General features: G+C 38.9%; 3 protein-coding genes and 1 pseudogene across 3 annotated transcripts; 1 reads left to right on the top strand and 3 right to left on the bottom strand.

The window, feature by feature from the left end:
- Positions 1-3,869: 3,869 nt before the first annotated feature.
- LOC112167636 (lactoylglutathione lyase GLX1) lies at positions 3,870-6,135 on the bottom strand. The gene is made up of 7 exons (XM_024304680.2): positions 5,974-6,135; positions 5,706-5,895; positions 5,415-5,627; positions 5,225-5,272; positions 4,983-5,090; positions 4,723-4,875; positions 3,870-4,186 (listed from the first exon to the last, which is right to left on the bottom strand). The coding sequence occupies exons 1-7, from the start codon at positions 6,087-6,089 to the stop codon at positions 4,145-4,147; spliced, it is 870 nt and encodes a 289-aa protein (XP_024160448.1). The 5' UTR covers positions 6,090-6,135; the 3' UTR covers positions 3,870-4,144.
- Positions 6,136-11,899: 5,764 nt separating this feature from the next.
- Positions 11,900-14,159, top strand: LOC112201540 (annotated as a pseudogene).
- Positions 14,160-15,430: 1,271 nt separating this feature from the next.
- Positions 15,431-16,520, bottom strand: LOC112166238 (60S acidic ribosomal protein P2A). The gene is made up of 3 exons (XM_024303029.2): positions 16,341-16,520; positions 15,760-15,989; positions 15,431-15,654 (listed from the first exon to the last, which is right to left on the bottom strand). Exons 1-3 carry the CDS (start codon positions 16,426-16,428, stop codon positions 15,628-15,630), a joined length of 345 nt encoding a protein of 114 aa, XP_024158797.1. The 5' UTR covers positions 16,429-16,520; the 3' UTR covers positions 15,431-15,627.
- A 338-nt stretch (positions 16,521-16,858) lies between these two features.
- On the bottom strand, positions 16,859-17,950 carry LOC112201652 (60S acidic ribosomal protein P2). Its single transcript, XM_024342564.2, has 3 exons — positions 17,801-17,950; positions 17,173-17,396; positions 16,859-17,099 (listed from the first exon to the last, which is right to left on the bottom strand). The coding sequence occupies exons 1-3, from the start codon at positions 17,886-17,888 to the stop codon at positions 17,070-17,072; spliced, it is 342 nt and encodes a 113-aa protein (XP_024198332.1). The 5' UTR covers positions 17,889-17,950; the 3' UTR covers positions 16,859-17,069.
- Positions 17,951-22,577: the final 4,627 nt, after the last annotated feature.

Genomic DNA, 22,577 nt, shown 5'->3' with positions numbered 1-22,577 from the left:
CATCATGAAATATTTAAGCGTCCGCAAGTTGGTTGAATCAATCCACAAAATCCCTACGGATTCTTTGGAAGAACATAATGAGTATTGTCATATCCTTTGCATAGGACGGTCTCAGTCCTAATTTCCCTAAGGAACGGGCTTAGTAAAACGAGCGAGAGGCTTTAGAAGCAACCAATGAGAATTTTGGTTAGGCCTGAGCGTCTGAAACGCTATTTTGAAGCAAGTTGGTGATTGCAGCATCACCTAGGGCGCCATCACCATGATGGATGCCATCCATGGAGTCATGGATAGGGACTATGCCAGCCCTAGGCTGGTGGTGGACGGAGGCGGTGCCCTAGGCAGCAGCGTCGGTCACACTTAGTCTAAGAATCAACTTTTGATTCATGCTTCATTTCGCTCGAGAGAAAAGATGTCCGTGTGAAGTCTTTTTGTAGACGGATCATCATATCATGACTAGGATGACCTATCATGTCGTGACAAAGCCAATATGTGTCTAAATCCAAGAGATCTTCTCTCATAACTTTATTGGATTCAATAACTCGAATAGTGACATAAAGTCCAATAGGGAGACACATAAACTTCTCTAAGATGCGTCTTTGTTCGCAATCATTAGAGGTAATGCAAAGGAACTCATTTCCGTTCTCTACATGCATTTTCGCATGGAATTCGTTGGCTATTCATAGGTGTGATTTTCCCTATGTAGAGAGCTTTTGCGACAATAATCAAGGTGCCTTTTGGCAAGGGGAACTTGGGCTATTCCATGTCCTTGAATTAATAATGATGGCCTAGCCATCGTAGTCACAAAGTAATATGCTTAGAATCAAAATTGAGTCATAATGAAAAGAACTCGAAATTTTATTCATAAGCCAACGGAGTACATCATTGTTTCTATGATCAAAGAAAATCTAATCCAATAAAGGTAATATGGCAATCGCCTACATCTCTTGGAAAATAAAGACTTAAACAGAATTGGCGATCTATTGATTCCAGCCAGATTTGTAGTCTGCAACCCTTCACTCTAGATCATTTTCTTGATCTTCTTGTTCCACATAGTGAGCTTCTCTTGCTTCACAATATGCTTTGTAGGCGGTGACAAGTTCTTCACGAGCTCTACAAATGTGTGCCCAATGCTCAGACACTCCACATCGAGAACATACATCTCTTTGCTCAAACTCCATTGATTGAGGCGCTTTGAAAGCGTCATTTAGATGGCTCTTAGTGTTGGTGGCGCCACCAACATGGCCAGAGGCGTTGCCTCCCTCTCTCTTTCCACGTTGACCTTTTCGGTTCCGTGTTCGCCTATTTTGGCGGTTACCTTCCCAAGTAGAGCGATTATATGGAGCAGAACGTCCAAATGTATCCCTAAGATTAGGGTTTCGCTCTTGGCGCCCTTTCTTTGGGGCGCGACTATAATTGGATTCCGGAATATGTTCTGTTCCCACGGATCTCGAATTATAGTTCTTAACAAGGATGTTGTCATGCTTTTCAGCTACATTCATAACTTCAATGAGTTCATGAAACCTTGTGATTCGTTTTGCAGTAACATCGATTCGATAGTTCTTAGCAACCATCAATGCAGAGACGGGGAAAGTAGAGAGAGTCTTCTCAATCAACATCGCATTTGTGATCTCTTTACCACAGAATTCCATGAAGGATTTAATGCGAAGTGCTTCCGAGCTGTAGTCAAGAACTGACTTGAAATCACAGAAGCGGAGGCTATGCCATCTCACTTCTAGGTCAGGAAGCAGGGAGTCACGGACGTTGCCAAATCTTTCTTCGAGTGAGACCCACAGCCTTCTGGGGTCTTCTTCATTCATATACTCGTACTGGAGCGAATCATCCATATGACGAGTCATTAGGATGATGGCTTTCGCCTTATTTGCCTCTAAGGCTGCTCTATTTGCTTCCAAAGCTTGAGCTTGCTCAACAGTTATCACGTCCTGGCTAGGCTCGAGAATCATATCCAAGATTCCTACAGCCTTGAGATGCTGGCGGATATCACGAACCCACCTGTGATATCCAGAGCCAGTTGTTCCCAATGGAGCAAAGTCCAATTTGTTCAGGTTACTCATCCTGAAAGAGAACAAGAAATTAGGGTTAGTTTCGGAGCGAAAAGGGCTACCACGAAAAACTTATTAAATTTCTGAGCGTAGTCGCTTCCAAGAAATTAGGGATTTTTCTGAGCGTAGTCGCTTCCAAGAAAATCCTATTCCAAGAGGGGTTTTGGATTAGATCGAAACAACGATGTATGCGGTCGATCATTTTCTTCTCAAGAAACTCTAAGTTTGGAGGACTCTACAAGCTCCAAGCTTGGAGTGAGCACGAACCCCCACAGTTCGGCTATTGGTCTCCCCTATGAAGAAGAAAGGGGGGTAGAAGAAGGGATTTTGGAAGTCCCCGAGAAAAGAAGAAGAAATAAATAAAAAAAACTTCAAAAACGGGAACTTTTAGAAAAGTTTACCTTAAAAAAAATGGCCGGAAAAAAAAATCGCCGGAAAAGTATTGTAGCGGCCGGAGTACTGGAGCAGACCTGAAAAATCACTGTAGCTGACCGGAAAATTCGCCGGGAATCGGCCGGAAAAGTTGCCGGAAATTGGCCGGAAAATAGTTGACCGGAGTTGACTGCTGACAGTTGACCGATGACGTGGCAGTGGGTCAGTGTGCTGACGTGGCAGTGCTGATGTGGCAGTGGGTCCTCCTGCTGATGTGGAAGTGGGCCTGCGTCAGTGGGCCTCTACCATGGGCTTGGGCTTCTGCTTCTTGGGCTTCTGGGCTTCCTTTCCCTTTTTTTTTCTTTTCTTTTCTTTTCTTTTCTTTTCTGCCGGTTTTCTGCAGGATATTTAGTCGGCCGGTTCACGCACTTTTAGGCCGGTTTTCTCACTTTTTCTTCCGGTTCCAGAATCTTTGACTTGAGAGGCTTCTTCTACCAAAATTTGGTGGAAATCGGAGGTCCGGAAGATGGTGAACCGGTGGAATATTTGCTGCTAGTTGTATAGAGCTTCCGGTGGCCGGTTCGGTGGTTTTCCGGCCGGTTCTTGAGGTGGGGATGCCGGTTCTGGACTCCTGGGATAAAGTTCTTCAAGGTGTGAGGTGGAGGCAGAAAAGGCTTCAACGAATTGTATTCGGATTCAAGGTTTTTAGCTTCTTGAATCAGGGATTGGCTTTTTGTTTCAGGATTAGGGCTTCGTGCTGATAACGTGTTGTAGAGAAACTGAATTTGAGAGGAATTTGCTGTGTATTCTCATTGATAATAGGGGCCTCTTTATATAGAGGATTACAATGCATAGAATCTCAATCATACAAGGAAAGTAATTCTACATTGATTAGGATTCTAGATCCTTCTAATTAAATCCTATTACCACTAGGTCAAGTAACCTAGAGTTTGGGCTAAACACAAATTAGGTTTTCCTTCAACAAATACTTCAAAGATTTTTTTTTACATGCTTTATCTTTAATCTCATTAATATTTTAGAGTTCCGCAAATTATATATATTCTAAAAATCATGCTCTATACATGCTAAGCTATGGCACACAAGATTCTTATCTATTAATGAAGTACGATCTTTAAAATGGTATTTTAATTGACAGAACTCCAAAATATGAATCCATACTCTTATTTAAAATTTAAAATTAAAAAAAAAAAAGACAAAAAAAAAAAAGACAAAATATATTATTATTTGAAGTTTTGAACTAAACTCAATATTATTGGATTGGACGATAGTCTTGATGGGTAGTTCAACCGTGTGCCACGTTTCCTGTCCACCTCAACTTGCACCTTTTCCCCAACAGGAGAAGGTTACCTGATAAGTACTTGTTACTGTTTGCTATTATTGTTTAAAGTATTTTAGAAACCCCATAAACATGGGAGATACTACCTCGCATAAACTAGGACAAACATAGTGACGAGATACTACTGGCATAGACTAGGACAACCATGGTGACAACCATATTAAAGAAGGCACAGAGTGACATCAACAGCCATTTTGAAATAGGCGAAAGTCACACGAACACTCCTGTTACAACTGAAAACCACTCAAACAGACATTCAGACGGCCAGTACTGGCTACTACTAATATGGAAGCTGGATTACATCTTATTCATATGAGAAAGGACTATCCTGGATACTTCCACTTCACGCGATTGCTTACTGCAGTTCCTTGAGAAAGTCCTCATTGTCAACCAGGACCTACAAGAAAAAAAGGGAAGAAACATTGTGTGAGCGCAACAAATAGATATGTATTACATTAAACAAGCCGGATAGATACGACACGGTTATATACAAACACAGACCAAGTGCGGATCATATGTTTCAGCCGAGAACTTTAATCTTTTAAGCTGCACTTACCACTCCTCTGCTCATAAATGTTAAAATGATTTCGAGATTTATCTTTATCCAAAGAATGGCAAACAACAGGGTAAGAAACACATCAATTAGCTACAACGTATCATCTTTGAACTCCAATATCCATATATACAATTTAGACAACAATGCTACCAGAACCAAGCAAATGAAAAGAAAGTTAAGTACCACGAGTGCAATCAATAAAGCAATCATGTATTCAATTTAGACGGCAGCCCTTCCAAAATCAACTACTAAACAGAAATTTACGCACCAAGTACACATGTGACACAGCACTCATCTATCCCATTTAAACAGCATTGCTTCCAAATTCAAACAACTAAAGAAAAAGCTAAGCAGCAAGTACACAAGTGAAGACTTACAGTTTTCCAACCATCTGGGTCCAGGAAAGAGGTAATCTTGGTGTTGAGTCCTGGAATTGGACCTGGCTGTCTAGTTATCTTTCCTCCAAGCTCTTTTGTTACCAAGTCGACAACCTCAGCACTTTTGTATACATCATCAGTGCCAACAGCAACCTGTGATTGATAAATAAGTATTAGAAAGGCAGAAATGCAGAAATTTCTTATAAAATAAAACTTTTGCCAGAGTAATCTGAGAGCGTATAAAAGAAATATTGAATTACCTGTGCATACGCATTCCCCTTGGTATATTCGGTCACACCATAGTTATAAGTCAGCTCCAAAATAGTTGTCTGGTCTTCTTCAGCATATCCCAGGATAGCTATGTTGTACTGTAAAATGTATATCCAACAAATAAAAAACGTGGAAAAGTAGACACGTTTTCATTTCTTAAAATGTTAAATCATGGATCAAACAATTCGTCTACATTCTGCTAACACAATACATAGACAAGAAAGGGATTTACCTTGTACTCAGGTCTCTCAATCCTCCTTAAAAGCTTCAACCCTAGTGCCTGCACAGAAATAAGGCCAACAAACACATCACACTAATCGACCTTGCTGAATGCCAATACGTCATCCAAACAAAGGTAGAGCTTGTGCTAGCTCAATTCTTCACTCTAACCAGATCAGATTAATAGCGGCGCAAAGCATTACCCTTTCATAGAAGCTGATTGCGCGCTCAAGATCACCAACTCGAAGCATAATCTGACAGAGCGGCTCAGGGGTTGAAGGCCTCTGAATAAGCTCAAACGTGTAACCATCAGGGTCCTTCACAAAGGCAATGATACTGTTCCCACCTTTAACCGGACCAGGCTCCCTAGTCACATTCCCACCCTTGGCACGAATATCCTCCACCAATTTGTAAACCTAACCACATCACAATTCAAATCCATCACAAAACATCGAAATTTGAATTTAAATCCCCAAATTCCAATCCACACTTACATCTGGAGTAGCGATAGCGAAATGCCCAAATCCAGTCCCAATATCATAGGAAGTGACTCCATAGTTATAAGTGAGCTCCACTACGAAGTTCGTTTCTTCGGGCCCGAATCCGAGAAAAGCATTGGAGTACTTCTCTTCCGGAATATCCCTCTGCCGCAACAGCTTCATCCCCAGAGCCTCGGTGTAAAACCTGAAACCCGCCGAAACCGATCAGCAAATCGGAAAAAAGGTGAGATTATATAAAAAGGAAACCGATCAAGGACGTTACTTGATGGTGCGCTCGAGATCGCCGACGCGGTAGACGGCGTGGAGGAGGCGGCGCTTGTCCTTCTTCGGCCATTCCAGAAGCTCCGGAGCCACGGATTTGGGTTCAGTCTCGGCCATCTTTTTCAGTGTGAGAGTGAGAGTCTGTGATCTGTGCACTGGAAAATTCGAGGTTTATTTATAGGTGATCGGCCAATCAGGGAGGTCTGTGAGGTAGCGAAATTGATTTGCGGGGTGGTTTTAGCGGTGTGGATAAACGGCCATTATTTGACCGTCAGTTGTCTCTGTACTTCTTCAACGGACATTCAGAAGGCAACGTGGCGATAGTAGAATCAGTCCACGTCAGTATGACTAATCACACGTGTTTTGTTCTTGACCTTGTTTGCGGCATTATACATTACAGCAATATTCACGCCCCTATGGCCCGTAAAAGTATGATAATTATTTACTTAAAATGAAGAAGTTAAATGAAACAAAATCACGGAATATGAGAATAGTCTTCGGGTTAGCTCGAATGATGATTGATGAGAGAAGAATTGGAAATTAAGTTAGAATTAGGTTGATCAGGAGTTTGCTTTTTTTTTTGAATGTAGCTTAAAAGAAAATTATCTAGATCAATCATATCTTATTTTTAAGAAAATAGATAGTTTCTTAAATAAAATCGCATCCTATATCTTAATTTAGTAACAAAATATCTAAATTCGATTTCAAATGAGATTTTGGACTGTTACGATTGTGATTTTCTATAATTTGGTTTGGTTTTAGACTTTAAAATAGTTGTGTCACTGCATGACGTCCCTAATCACCCTATAAGTTGATGAGAGACTGTGGTTACAATTTGAATTTGTAGGTCTTACCATCTAGATAAATTGTAACTTATTGACAGTATCTTAGTCATTTTCATATGACGACTGCAAAATATTTCTTCACGACCGTTAAATACGTTGATCAGATCGTATTGTTAGAATTGTGTGGCAATTGGAATGTACATGGCAGACTCGGTGTTCTAACATCAGATGGACCACATCTGAGTGACTTTTAGATTGAAGAGTCTTTTCGCAGGATAAAGTTATGGTTTGCAATGAACCACCTTTTTTGAGCTTCTGGCACAAATTGGAAGAACTTGGAATCGTTCCGGGACATATTCATACATAATGTTCACATCCGAATGCTTTCGCTTTTTGTTAGTGGAGAGTCATCATCTAATGCTATCGTCAGTGTTAAATCACCATTAATATGGATTGTGGCACAAGAGAAATCAAAGAGAGATGTTAATACTTTTCCCATCCATTTCCTTCACCAACTGGTCCAACTTTTTGCATCCCCGCCGGACTAAGGGGTTTGTCATGAGAATGCCATTGTTATCATAATTATTTACGAACACTAAATAACCAGCCTTTTACAAAAATACAAAGTAATCTTACAATGATCTGGAAATACCCCTTTTACCACAGCAACGGGAATGAGATGAGAAAGATCGATGTAGAAGAAAAGGGACTAGCATTCTACCAAAATCGAAAGCTATTTCTACACAAAAGCATCCATCAGATACTGTATGGGGGCCTACATGATATAAATGGAGGAACCATCCACTGATTTCATATGACATATTCACTTGGCATCTGAACTGGATTGCATTAATATTATAGAACTTACTGCATCAGGCAATCCAGATGATTGCGTGACAAAGGGATCGGAACTCAAAAACCGAGTGTCTTTAAATGAGTCATTGATATGGCCAGGCCTCACAATGCCAACAAACCAGTATGTGCAAGTATTAATTACCAAAAAAAATAGTTCCTATTATGTCAAATAAACTATGAAGCATAGACGTACATAGCACATCCTATGCAAGGCAAAGAAGGGATTGCATATGATATATATGCAAGTGCAAATTTAAACAAACCCGAGCAAACAATAAGTTATGAACGCAAACTAGTTAATATAAAGTCACAGAACCATAGTCATCCATTAAATAAAAAAATCAGACTCCATTGTTCTTAATTTTTCAGGAATTTTAGAAAGGCATTATTCCTTGACTGATATATATATATATATATTTAGTTCATATAGTTTGGTACGGTAGTTTCAGAATGTTTTTATACCAAGTATGTCTATTAGGGATTTTTTTTTTAACTACAAAATTGTTTTTTTTTTTTTTAAGAAAAGACGACAAACTATATTAAATGATAACAGATGTTACATGGAGCGATGCAAAAGCATCGAAAGAAAGCAATCAAACATAACGAGAAGCACAAACGCATCCATAATAAAGAAAAAGCAATAAATGATAATAAGATGCACATACACATCTAGAATGAAAGGTAACCAGGATGTGACTTGATGTCGAACAACATCGCTGCACTGCATATGTCACGAAAGCAGTGTAAATATAATAGTAACTGTAACCGTAACCGGCGAAATGATCACCTAGGAGAGGTGATTCACTCACTAGGAGTTCAAAAGTAACCGAGGGTGTCAGAAACTCGAAAATTAGCAAACGAACCCCTAAGAACCAGAACCAATACCAGATCAATATGAGCAACTGTCTCGAATTAAAGATCCGTATTTGTAATCGACCAGGATCCCAAATTCGGATCCAAATTTGGCCCGAGACCCAAATCAAGTCTGCTAAAGCAGTTTTGACAAATGCCCAAACCCATGTGAATATGATTAGGGCACCCAAACTCATGGGCACCCTAGAGTCATCTCCACTCTCGACACTCCAATGCCTGCGTACCCAAACACCACTGATCAGAGCTACCGCGCCCTTATCTCCGCCTGAATCAATCCAGGGCTCCCTCAAAGCTTGAAGGAAGAGAGCAATTTGGGGAAGGTATCCGCACAACAGACCTGGGAAGACTCTCAATGTCAATTGGATCTGCAAATTCTGCTAGAATTGGCCCAAACGCATCTCCTCCAACCCTCATCGAGAAAGACTCAACCATGGATCCATCTTCTAGCGCTGGGCGGAATCGATCTCACCTTCGACCGACTCGGTGACACCACCGCCTGATCGATTTGGTATGGGCATACCCCAAGCATCCAAGCACAAACCAACCTGACCCACCTCGCAAGATTTGAGACGCGCCCGCTGAGGCCTCGACAAACCACCGTCGTGAGCCTCCATCCGTGATGATAGATCAGCTATCATCCTCAACGCTGATCGTGCCGGCAAAGTGCACGCCGCCTCCTGCTCAGCGCACGGCAGCAGCCGCATTGACATTGGATAAAGCGAGATGGAGGGGAGAACAGAGTCTCCACTCCAAAGAGCCGACACCGAAGAAGGTGAGCGAATAAAACCCCATTGAAGGGGGAAGGTGCTGCAAAACCACGCCCAAGGGCAATGGCCACTCAACCCTAGCAGAGTACTGCTAGGTCTCATCCTATGCTAGGACTACAAAATTGTTTAATGACACCTAGTTTGTGTGTCTGGCTCAAACTCTAGTAACTTGTCTAAATTGTAATAGGGTTAGTTTTATAGATATCTCCAAAGATATCCTAATCATTGTACGGTTCGGTTTCCTTGTAAGACTTATATTATCCTCTTTATATAGAGGCCCCCATATTATCAACGAAAGTACAGATAATTCACTCCCTTTTTTTTCTCTCTCTTTTTTTTTTTTTTGGCTTGGGCTTCAGGTATAGGCTTGAGCCTTGAGGTATACAAGAGTGAGTCTTAATTTATCATCCCCTCTCATTCTAGGGTTAGGTTTTGTCTAAATTTAGGCTTTAGAATTCGATGGTGGAATTTAGGCTTTACAACTCGATGATGCACTAGAAGGAGGTCTTCAAGTCCGACGTTCCCGGCGAGGTGGGTATGTACGTCTGCGGCGTCACGCCCTACGCTGAGAGCCACGCCGCCGTCAATTTTGATGTGCTCTTTAGGTAAATACACAAGCTCAATTGGATCAATTATGCTTAGTCGCTCTGCTTTGATTTATTGCTTTTTACAGTAATTTTCAATGTATTGTCTCTAAGCAATGAGATGGTCGTCTTTAATTGGAATACAAGATAACAGTGACATTGAAACTGCATAGATACTTAATGGAGTTGGGTTCACGAACGTGCGGAACTTCACTGATGTTGATGACAAGGTGAGGTATGTGAACTATGTCAATTGCTGATTTGAACTAGGAAGTAATCCGGATATTTAATGATTCAATCATTGTTGTAGTTTTTCTCAATTTATGATGTAGTTAAGGGAAACAAGATGTATTGATTATTGTGAGTATCAATGGGGACAAGAAGTTGAAATCTAAATGATAACCATGCTAGCTGCGTAATAATCTAGAAAATTAGAAGAAAGGATGTAGTCATTGAATTCTATAAAGACAGAATCCTCATGCACGAAACTAGTTAAACTTCTGGCTGGAATTCAGTATTAGTTCTCTTCACCTTTTGGATAAGATTTTGGCCTGGTTTGTAGGCCCAAAATCAGTTCGCTAGCTAATGCTTTAACATTGTCTATAAGAAGAATATATGAAACAAATGTATTATATATTGTTCTTAAATTCTATAGTTATGTCTGGCAATTGTCATTTATTGGTCCAAATGAGTTACGCTCCTAGCTCATTAACTGAACTTTTGATATATTATAAAGTTTCTCACTCTCTAGTCGTCTTGTGTTTTCCAGGTCATGGTCTTAATATAAGAACAACTGAATCTGGAACATGAATTCTGAACTATTATGAGATCATTGTTTGCCTCAAAATCGTCTTGGCCCAAATTAGAGGCCGAGGGATTTGAAGTCCAATTGTCCTTCTTGATACGTAGGCATGACAACTCGCGGTCAATTGGCCAAGTGAGGTTTTGATAAAATTTGCGCCTGATACGACTTCTTTCAAGTGATTGTGGGCCGAGGAAGGAACCATCTCGGCCACTGGGTTCTCTTGCCTTTGTTGCAAGGACTTTGGCATCTTCATCGATGTTGCTTCTCTTTTTTATTTTTTGATATAGGTTGCAGAAAGTAAAGTGTGAAAAGTGAAAGAGCAAGAATCTAAATGCAAATTAATTAAATTGCATGAAATTTAAAGAGACTAAAGAGTAAATTGCAGAAAAGATAAGCTGCGGAAGGTAAAGAAAGCGATAAAAATTAAAGTAGGCTAGAGAAAGAATGAAAAGATTGATATTGTAGAGAATTTGATGTATTGATTCTGAGTTGTGTTGGTCGGGAACCCTTTACAATGAGCTAGATGCCTCCTATTTATACTATTACAAACATGACATTTAGGAAAGAAAATACAATTGAAATTAGGCGTAATAAATTCCTTACTCGCACCATAATTGCATTCTTCTTGCGGCGCCATTATAATTGATTTGCTCTTAAATATGCAATATTCTCTCTAATGCCTTCAAACTTAATTAAATTTCCGTATTAATTATTCTAAAGAATAATTATCGCCGTTATTTCCTTCCCTTCTCATTTCTTCTCCAAAAGTAAATATCTAATAAGATCTCATAAATATGAAATTTTATTAAGTATCAACAATAAAAGCACCATATTTTCCTCATCTATCGGCCAAAGATTTAATGGCTTGCATCTTTCTATCACTTTAAACGAGCTGTTGTGATAAATGTAGAAACATGTTTAAATTTGTTTGAATGAGTTTTAATTAGGCTACTCATAAGTACATGAAAATAATTTAGCTGCTTGGTGGCAGATGATGCAAGTCTGTGACACACTTTTGTCCCATATATTAAATATATAGCTTTATATCATAGATCATAGAGTATGTTCTGTAACTTTTGTAATTTTATTATTTGGATGCTGTCTCTTTTTGTGCATTTATTACCTTTGGCCTGATTTTTCTTCTTTTTTATTTAGTATATACTTAAAAATGCCGATGCAGAGGTCGCTAATGTCTGGAAACTGCAGATAATTGATGGAGCAAATAAGAGTGGAGAATCAAGTAATCGGTTTTGAGAAAAAATATAAAAATGACATGAAAGATCTCCAATGCCTTGATCCAACCTATCAGCCGCGTGTTTCTGATCACATGGATCAGATAATAGATATGACAACACAGGTTCTCTGCCAACTTTTGTTTACATCACATGTATCTCTGCTTTGTTTCTTCTGGCACCTGAAATGTCATTCTAACAGGTTGTTTTATCATGTAGATCGTCGACAATGAATATGCCTACGTAGTTGATGGGGATGTATTCTTTGCTGTTGAGAAATTCCCAAATTATGGGCAATTATCTAGACAAAATTTGGAACATATTAGGGCGGGTGAACGAGTTGATGTTGATTAAAGAAAGCGCAATCCTGCAGATTTTGCATTGTGGAAGTCTGCAAAGCCTGGAGAGCCAGAATGGAAAAGCCCTTGGGGACCAGGAAGGCCGGGGTGGCACATTGAATACAGTGCCATGAGTGCTCGTTATCTTACATACAAGTTTAATATTCATGGTGGTGGTATTGACATGATTTTTCCGCATCATGAAAACGAGATCGCTCAAAGTGGTGCTGCATGCCAGGAGGCTTGTGTCAGTTATTGGTTGCACAACGGTCATGTTACTAAGGATAATGAGAAAATGTCAAAATCATTTGGGAACTTTTCCACAATTCGTCAGGTAAACTGATAGTGTTTTTCTCTCTTAACTACTTCTTAGAGCTTCTATATATGGCTGTCTTGTATCAGAATTATATGCAAAGTCCTTTCTCTTGTAGATTACTGAAATATATCACCCACTGTCTTTGAGACACTCCTTGTTAAGTGCGCACTATAGATCTCCACTCAATTACAGTGAATCCCAGCTGGATAGTGCATCAACCGCTGTCTATTACATATGTCAGGTATGACAGTATGAGGCTATCGATCTAGATCTGAATAATTTTTCATTTGGAAGTTTAGTCCTCATTCCTTAGCTACTCAATGAGCATGCACCTTCTTCGTTTCGAACAGTTGGACAACTTTCCCTTTTCCATAATAATTTTCGATTCAAGTTTTAGAATTGGTTTTCAAATGTCTTACAATTTTACCTTTGATGTGAACTGCTTAGACTCCCTAGCTCTTCTGAGTTGATCGTACTGCCAGTTTCTCTAGTACCTGCTTTATATTTAGGCTAAAATCTGAAAATTGCTATCTGTCCAATGTCATTTGCAGTGATGGAATTGTCAGTAAACATAAATTTCTGATGTATTTAGCTTCTTGAAAAGATAATCTTAAGAATGGCAATGAGAGAGAGAGAGAGTGATCTTACGTCACAATTCGAGGAAATTTTGAGATTTGAACACAGATGATGAAAATTGGAAGTCCATGGATGATCTTGATTAAAAAAAAATGACCAAGGACTAACATGATGTTTGCCCCTAAGTTGGAGGAGGCAAAGAAAAAAAGAGGAGATTATGATGAGCGTTCCCTTTTTGTGTATAGTTTTTGTTGCATTGTTTCTCCTAGTGGATCTACACACTCTTCAAATACTAAACTGTGCCTCATTTTTGCTAAACAGAGGCAACAACCTGATACATAATTTAGGGTTACTATTGCAAATAAATTTTATGTACATATCTGGTACTTTATGGCCTACTGTTATGTTATGGCCTACTGTTATGTGATTGTTAGACTTTGCAAGAGTGTGAAGATGCTTTATCTCCATTTCAAGAAGAGGTCTGGAAGGAAGACACATAACCAAATGGTAGAACAGTTAAAATTCCTCAAGCTGCCCAAGTTAAGCTACGGAATGAGTTTAAGACTAAAATGTCTGATGACTTGAACACTGCACCCATATTGACTGGTGCTTTGCAAGATGCCTTGAGGTCTATAGACAGTTTTGTGCCTGATCTTAAGGTAAACATTTGGAACCAGTTCCCCAGCATCCCTCACTTTTTTCGTGCTCTCTCTCTCTCTCAATGTGTATAATAGAATTCATTTTCTGTACTTTCCAGAAGAAGCAGCAGAAGCAAAAACAATCATCCGTAATCCAGGCCCTAGTTGAAAGTTGAAACAACGAGAGAAGTTAGAAGAGTTCTGGGCATTTTGGGTCTGCTATCCTCCGATACATACTCAGGTGAGATGTCATGTTCCCTGCTTTCTATAAATTTGAAGATGAATGCTATTTGGTTCAAGTTATAAACAAGAAAGGTCTTGCCAAGGACAGGTTTTGCAGCAATTGAAAAAGAAAGCTTCGAACAGGGCAAGACTTACTGAAGAGGACGTGCTGCGTGCGATTGAAGAACAACAGCAAGACAAAAACAAAAAAATATGCAAGGAGTGATCAGATCAGAGAAGAAATGGAGAGAAAGGGGATTGGATGTGGCCAAGGGGAGTATCTGGAGACCTTGTATCCCAAAAGAACAAGAACAAAAAAACACCGCCAAACGAGGAAGAACAGAAGGCATCACCCGTTGAACTTATTTTTGAGCTGTCACTGGTTGTAGTCCGTCGCTGAGGTTCCTTAGATGTTTTTTTTCTTTTCATTTTCCTACCTTGGTTTTACCCTGCTAGCTTAGAGCAAAAAGGGAATACAGCCTTCAGTCTTGTCAAGCAGCATACGATACATGTTCAGTGTTATACTATATGGATATCAACATCTTTTATTTGATGTCCATTTTCTATCAGTTTCATTTGTGTTGCAGTTCTGGATTACAGTTGATGTCGTGATCAGAATATAAGGTTAATTTCGGATGCTCTGAGCGCTGAGTGTGAGTTTATGTCTGCTCATGATGTAATCTGAGAATTGCTTTAGTGAAAGTGATGTGTGAACAATAGGAATTGTAGTTGTAAGAGTGCATGGAAGCAGAACATGAAAAAGGTCATTTCAGATTCAGGATGTGCAATGAACACTTGGTCTTGGCATTCTTCTGGGGATATGAACATATTGCATTAACATTTCAGAGAACTGATGCAGTAATCCAGATACCGAACACCAAGCATTGTGAGTTTATGTCTGCTCATGATGTAATCTGAGAATTGCTTTAGTGAAAGTGATGTGTGAACAATAGGAATTGTAGTTGTAAGAGTGCATGGAAGCAGAACATGAAAAAGGTCATTTCAGATTCAGGATGTGCAATGAACACTTGGTCTTGGCATTCTTCTGGGGATATGAACATATTGCATTAACATTTCAGAGAACTGATGCAGTAATCCAGATACCGAACACCAAGCACTGTGAGTTTATGTCTGCTCATGATGTAATCTGAGAATTGCTTTAGTGAAAGTGATGTGTGAACAATAGGAATTGTAGTTGTAAGAGTGCATGGAAGCAGAACATGAAAAAGGTCATTTAAGATTCAGGATGTGCAGTGAACACTTGGTCTTGGCAGGAGGCCAGAAGAATTGGGCTTGTGGGGATATGAACATATTGCATTAACATTTCAGAGAACTGATGCAGTAATCCAGATACCGAACACCAAGCATTGTGTTGATGGCAGATAAGGGATTATACGCATATGCATTTGAAAGATTTCAACAAACCCTAGCAAACCATAAAGTTATGAACGCAAACTACTGACTACTAAGCTCACACAACCATAAGCATCCATCAAATAAAAAGAGAAACTTAGCTCAACAATCATAACATCCCTACTACATTAAAGCAAAAATGTTTAGGAGTCTAAAAACCATATCAAACTACAGACTGAAAACATTATGACATGAGTTCTATCTAAAAGATCTAACTCGCCTTGATGCAAGCATACCGACTGAAAAATCTCTTAGTCAAAGAGGCTGAAGCCCATGTCCTGCAGAATCAAACAACAATGTAGTTAGAATCCTGTAAGCAAACAACTAGAAAACAATCCGTGAACAAACTACGGCTGCACAAATGAGAAAAATTAGAAACTTACATCATCGGACTCTTCCTTCTCTTCAACCTTCTCCTCCTTCTTCTGCTCAGCAGCAGCAGGTGCTGCAGCACCACCGCCAGCAGCTGCAGACGCGGCAACCGCCACTCCACCGCCACCAGAGGGCACGGAAGCCAGCTTCTCCCTTCCAGATGCAATGATCTCGGTGATATCCTTCCCCTTGAGTTCCTTCAATAGCAACTCAATCCTATCGCTCTCGGCCTCAGCTCCAACTGTAACCAATCCACAACAACAACACATTCAACAATGCAATCCCAAACCACATTACGCCACCAAAAAAAAAACACACAATTCCTTCCTAAGCATTCCACAATTTCATCCCAATCACAACAATAAACAATCCGCATCAATCTAATCCTCATCATCAAACTAATTCACATTTACAACTCCAATTGAATATGTTGAAATTCTTCGTTCAGTTCGTAAATCAACTAATTCAACGGTAATCAGAAACAGTAAGAAATGAACTATTAGACCTAGCCAAAGCAATCAAAATCCAAAAGCGAAAACAAATAGTTCTACGGATCTTGAATGAAATTGAAGAAGCTAAGATCGGAAGTTACCGGAGGCGAGAATGGACTTCAGGTCCTTGGCGGAGGGGCTGGCGTTGCCGCCCAAAACAGCGAGCAAGTACGCGGCAACAACCTTCATCTCTGCTCTCAAAGCTAAGGCTCAGACGCGGCGGCGGTAGATTTTGAAGGCTGGTAGAGCTTTCTGACTGTCCCTAGGGTTTTCGCCCAAACATTACGTTTATATAGAGCATTGGTTTTCAAATTGGGCCTTTAATTTGGGCCAATAAGAAAGGTGGGCTATAGCCTAGTGTCTTTTTTGTGCCTACTTTTCAGTTTGGGAATTGAACTCCTGAATCCTGATCATAGTTTTTGCCTTTTTGGATTGTAACGTTATAAAGAAATTAAGAGTTTAGTATAAAAGCCCATTTCATTTTATGCTAAATGACACATTTGGCTTTATTGGTTTCTGGTTTTATTGTTTGTAATTTTATTTGGTTCACTAATTACTGGTTAAATTTGATAATTGAGCAAAAAAATATAGTTTATTAAAGTTAGGCAAAAAGTCCCGAAATAGAACATTCTCACAAATTAAACCGAAATATAAACTTATAATAGTTTAATAATCCGAAATTTAAATATTAACGATGTCCTGCAACACTTTCATATCTAAAGGAACAATTTTAGAAATAGCAAAACCAAATGCAACTACAGATTGGGATCCTCCGTAGCATTACATCCATCTCTGAGTGATTCTGGTACTTGAGATCGCCCTATGTAGTTCTAGTCCTCGTCAAATATATTCGATATAAACTGCCAAAGAAAAAAATTAATTAGAACAGCTAAGTATGCAAGTCTAACAAGACAGAAGCAAACTAAAACTTACTTCGTCGTCCTCCTCCTCCTCTTCAGCCTTCTCCTCAGCCTTCTCCTCAGCAGCAGCAGGAGCTGCAGCGGTAGTAGCAGCTGCAGGTGATGCAACGGCAGCTGAGCCACCGGAAGGCACCGATGCCAACTTCTCTCTTCCAGATGCAACTAGCTCGGTGATATCTTTTCCTTTGAGTCCGGACAAGAGCAATTCGATCCTATTGTCATCGGCTTCAGCTCCGACTGCAAACAAATTTTATTAGAGATAGTCCAGCCTAGAGATCAAAGTCGATCTGGACTTCAAATTAATGTGACAAAAAAAAAATACAATCATCCTCATCTCGATATATAGTTACTAATTCAACTAGCAAAATTACCATCAACTACAAGATTTGTACAGCTACAGGATGCACAAAACAATAAGATAATAATAAAAAATCATGCAAAAACACAAAACTAGTATGAATGATTTTTATGGAAAAAAAAATTTAGAACATAACATTCGTTTGAATGATTTTTTTGGAACAAAGAGAGTGAGAATGTGATCATTCAATGATCCGCAAAAACAAACACAACTTAAGGAAAAATTTGACCTACATGATCTCATTGAAACAAAACAAAAGCTACTAAAAGATCAAATAAAGTACCTGATCCGAGAATTTTCTTCACATCATCGGCCGAAGGACTGGCGTTGCCTCCCAAAGCAGCCAGCATACAAGCAGCAACCACCTTCATCTCTTATAACGAGAAAGAACTTCAACAGCGGTATTAGGGCAAGGATATATGATTGAGCAATGTGCAAAGGGGGTGGCTGCTTATGTAGAGTTTGAGAAAGATACTAGGTTACTTGCTTATGCGATCTTGGCCGTTGAGAATGACTTGGAGATCAAGTAACAATATAGCAATCCTATGGTTCAAATATATTTAGTATTTATTACATTGCGCTGGATACTTACCATAACTTCTATATTTCGTGGGTTTCAAGGAAAGTAGGAGCCAAATATGGTGATGTTTTTATTTTATTTTATCATTGAAGGGAACGAATCAAGTCTAGGTGAGATTCTAACACGCAGAACTCAATTCTAAAATAAATAATAATAATAATAATAATAATAATAATAATAATAATAATAATAATAATAATAATAAGAATAAGAATAAGAATAATAATAAATAAATAAAAAGAACAAGAATAAGAAGCAATCTTGGGGTCTCAGAAAACAAAAGTTTATTGTTGAAATATTGTGTATGGTTGTTGAAACTTGAAAGGGAAGAAATTCTTGATCGGATCTAACTTGTTTATTAGCTTCCTCATTGTCGTTGGTGCCAATTACGTGCGTCTGTCCGGGAACGCACTGTTTGAGCCTGATTATGTATCCTATAATACTTACCATTCCAATTCCGATAATGACAAATTAGGTTTTGGTTAATTTAAAACACTGAAACGCTAGACCCTCTCTCTCTCTCTCATAAGAAAAGGGTTCCAGTGCTGCTTATTCAAGCTCCTATATTAATTCTAGCTTTGAACGTGAAGTTAAGCACTTTACTCTTTAAACTCTTTAAACTTTTGAGTGGCTGGGCAGGACATTGCAATTTCATACTCTCTACTGTCAAAGATATATATGCCGAGTGCAAAGTTGACGGACCTCCCTGTTGATATTCTCATCGACGTCTTTTCGAGACTACCGGCCACATCTCTTTCGTTGCAATGTGTCTCTAGGACAATCCCGGGCCCTTGTTGCCATGCATTTACGGTATAAGACAACCATTCAAGACTTGGAGCCGCCTCAACTTAGAGTTCTAAGTGTTGATCGTATATGGTCGCCCATGTACAAGCTCGTATTTGTTTATTGTGGTTTGCTTGGTTTTGCAGACTTTTCTGGAGGTCCCGTACTCTTATACAATCCTATGAGGTCAGAACTTCTAAAGCTACCAGTATGTGAAGTTGATCAGCACTCCAAATTATCTGAATTTTTTTTTATGGGACTTGATGCAGTCTCTAATTAACAACACGAAACTCACTTCCAGTTCCAGGAGGCTCAAGTCCCAAATACTGCTTTATCAAATCGGGAACTTGTGTCCTATTAACATCATACTCTTTGGCAAGTTGCACAAGCAATTTTCGACGATTCTCATACGAAAGGCTGAAATATCCCTACTCAACCACAAAACAACCAAATTCAGCATCAAAATATCACCATGCATCACTAAAAATGCATCTCAAGTACCTACCCAAAAAAAAAAAACTACCTCAGAGAAATCACTCAGCACAGAATCCAAGACTTCAGTTTTACTCATTGAAATTGCAGAGTGCATGGACTCACTTATTACAACCTCAAAATCCTTAAACAACAGTAACAAAAAGTATTAACTGCAATCAAACAATGTAAAAGTCCACGCTTTTACAAGCTCTAACTCCCCAAACAACAGTAAAACAATAATCAAGTGCATTCAAACAATGTAAAAATCCATGCTTTTTGTATTGGGTTTTGAATAAACAACAGTGAAAAAATCATTAACTACAATCAAGCAATGTAAAAATTCCAAGCTTTATGTATTCGGTTTAGAACAAAGCACACGTCTTGGTGTTGCTTAAAGCATTGAGCTTTTGGGTACGTTCCACTACTTGATTGGCCTCCATTCACCGTTTGATTATCCATGTTCTGTTCCAGAAACTCCAATCAGAATCCATGAAATTATGAAAATGGGCATCGGAAAATTGAAGACTTACGGCGAGAGGAGAGCGAGCGAGGTGAGCTGAATCGTTGTTGGTGGGTCTCATTCTGGTTCGCATTAGAATTGCCAAACCTTTCTTGTTCATATCTGCTCAAATCAAAGTTTGGTGCTTTTTTATAGTGTGAAGAGTGAAGAGTGAAGAAGACAAATGAAGGTTGAGCTCTGCTTCTCTGATTCACTTGTTTTTGTCCACACCCGCCATGACAGAACCAAAAATCTTGAATGTGGTGAGGACCATGCAAGGGGGTGAAAAAAGAAAAGAAAAATCAATTTAAGAGGCCAGTTAAAAGTCACTGCAAGTCACATGACCAATAATATCACATCGGACCACCACGTGTACTATGGTTAGGAACCATATTATAATTTCCCATCTACGTACATATATGTGTGTCCTTTTTTTTTGAAATAATGTGTATGTGTATGTGTCTTTTAAGAGTAATTTTATGTACACATCTCAAATTGTTTAATACACATCCTCCAATCGGAAGTTTACTTCTTCTTCTTGTTATGTTGAGAAGAGGGTAATAAAAAGGAATTTTTATAACCCTCTTCTCAACATAACAAGAAGAAGAAGTAAACTTCCGATTCTCATCTTCGCCTACTCAACAACAAGATGTTATAGAAAACCAAACTTTTCACAGTATGTCTTCTTATTCCTTTGGGTTTCCCATGCCTATCTAAATACCTTCATCAACTTACAGTTTCTGTCCTGTTAGCATTTTTCTTTTCTTCATCATCATATTGAGAAAGTGTGTCACCCATAACCATTCTTTGCATCTTTGAAAATGGCTATGGCTATAGCCTTCATAATCTAGTTTATCACTACCATTTCTCTTTTATTTGTGGGTGTATGCATGATACGTATGCATGATGATTGTATGTATCCACTAGCCAATATGGAGTGCAAATTTAGGTGGTGTTGTGTACTGGAGTGGTACAACAAAGAAAGAAGAGAGAAGTTTGGAGGGAGTAGAGAGACAATAGATGGATGGAGGGAGAAGAGAGAGGTGGATGAAGAAAAGTGTGCAAGTAGAGGCTGTAGAGAAGAAAGAGGAGGAAAAGGTATGGGAGGATAAAAGAGGAACAATTTGGGAAAAAATGGCAAAAAAGAATTGGAGGTTGTGTATTAAGAAATAAGGAATGTGTTAATAAAATTTCTCGTCTTTTAATATACTTACCAAATCAATTTTAGGAACTCATCTCCTGCAATCTCATATTGTTTGACACAAAGTGGATGAAGTAAGGAAAAACGTCTTCTCTTTAATATTCATAGTGTCACTAATCCATCTACATGTTCAAACAAAAATTATAGATTACATCTGTCTGCATCTATGTATGTATATCTTTTAAATGGAGAGTTTATACTTACCAAATCAATTTTATGAACTCATCTCCTGCAATCTCATCTTGTTTAGCACGAATTGGATGAAGCAAGAAAAACGTCATCTTCTTAATATTCATAGAGTCACAATACTCATAGTAGATATCCAAAAAAAAAAAAAACGAAAAACAAATAAGAACGGAAAAAAAAAATGTTGCTACGTAGTGAATTATTATGTATATTAAGAATCATATACAAATAGTAAAACGAAGTTTACCATTAAATAGTCCCCCACTATGTCTATCCAAGATAGTTGCTTCAAGTAAAGCTCTAAATGTCAAATCAGAAGCAGCTTTCTTAGTCATGTTTTTGTAAACCCTAGAAAAACCAAAAATGTTAGTAGAATATATATGCAACAGATCTGAGTAGAGTAAGATTTTGAACAACAAAAGGTGGGGTGTGGCACTTACGTCTTTATCACAATCTCTTGAGCTGCTCAAGCACTACATCCTAATGTTGCAAAGTCAACATCTTCCTTGTTGTCTTGCTCTAGATCTGAAGTTGTTGCTAATCTTAGTAAGGAGGGTGATCTTGCCCACACCTCCTATCCCATATAAGCTAATTACTCTCACATTCTCATCTTCGATGTAGGTCTAGACTTTATTAATCATAATTTACATTCCCATGGTTGGTTCTAGAAGTCTTTCATTGACTAAAGCTGCTGGTATGGTTTTTGCTGCCACCTCTTCAATATGTTCTCCTTTGTTCTTCAAATCAGAGAGTTCCACCAATTTTTTGGCAACTTTTTTCCCATACTTGTAATTGGATATGTAGTGTTTTGAACAATAACCTACACAACACAATCTCTCAATATGTTGTGGAGCATCATTGACAACTTGACCAACTTGTGCCTCTATTGTTTCCACCCTTGAAATCCAGCTTTGTACTTGATCTAACCGCTTCATTAGCGGCTGCTGCTCAGCGGCTGCAACTCTTCTCTTGATATCATTCTTTAAAGCAATTAGATCCTGCAAAGAAGAATCCAGAGCTTCAAGATTTTCTTGGAGCTTACTCACGTAATGCTCTCTTCCAAGAAAAGTATCCCAACAGCGCAAAAGAATGGCATCACACTGTAAAGAGACTTGGCAGACGTTACCGATTATATAAAAAAATCTTCAATTGAGATCGGTAGGCTGCTGAATTCAGTCAGCGTGACCTAACATACCTAACATGTCGTGGGTAACACTTTCTTTAATTCTCACTGCCGTGATCTTAGAATCAATGGCGATAATTGACAGTTGAAATGAATGGCTATATTGGTTGTCCCCTTCAACACATTTATTATTTTTGTTCAAGACGTTTGTTTG

The sequence above is a fragment of the Rosa chinensis genome, chromosome 5 (genome assembly GCF_002994745.2).
Source record: "Rosa chinensis cultivar Old Blush chromosome 5, RchiOBHm-V2, whole genome shotgun sequence".
Lineage (NCBI taxonomy): Eukaryota > Viridiplantae > Streptophyta > Magnoliopsida > Rosales > Rosaceae > Rosa > Rosa chinensis.
This window is presented reverse-complemented; position numbering and strand designations above follow the sequence as displayed.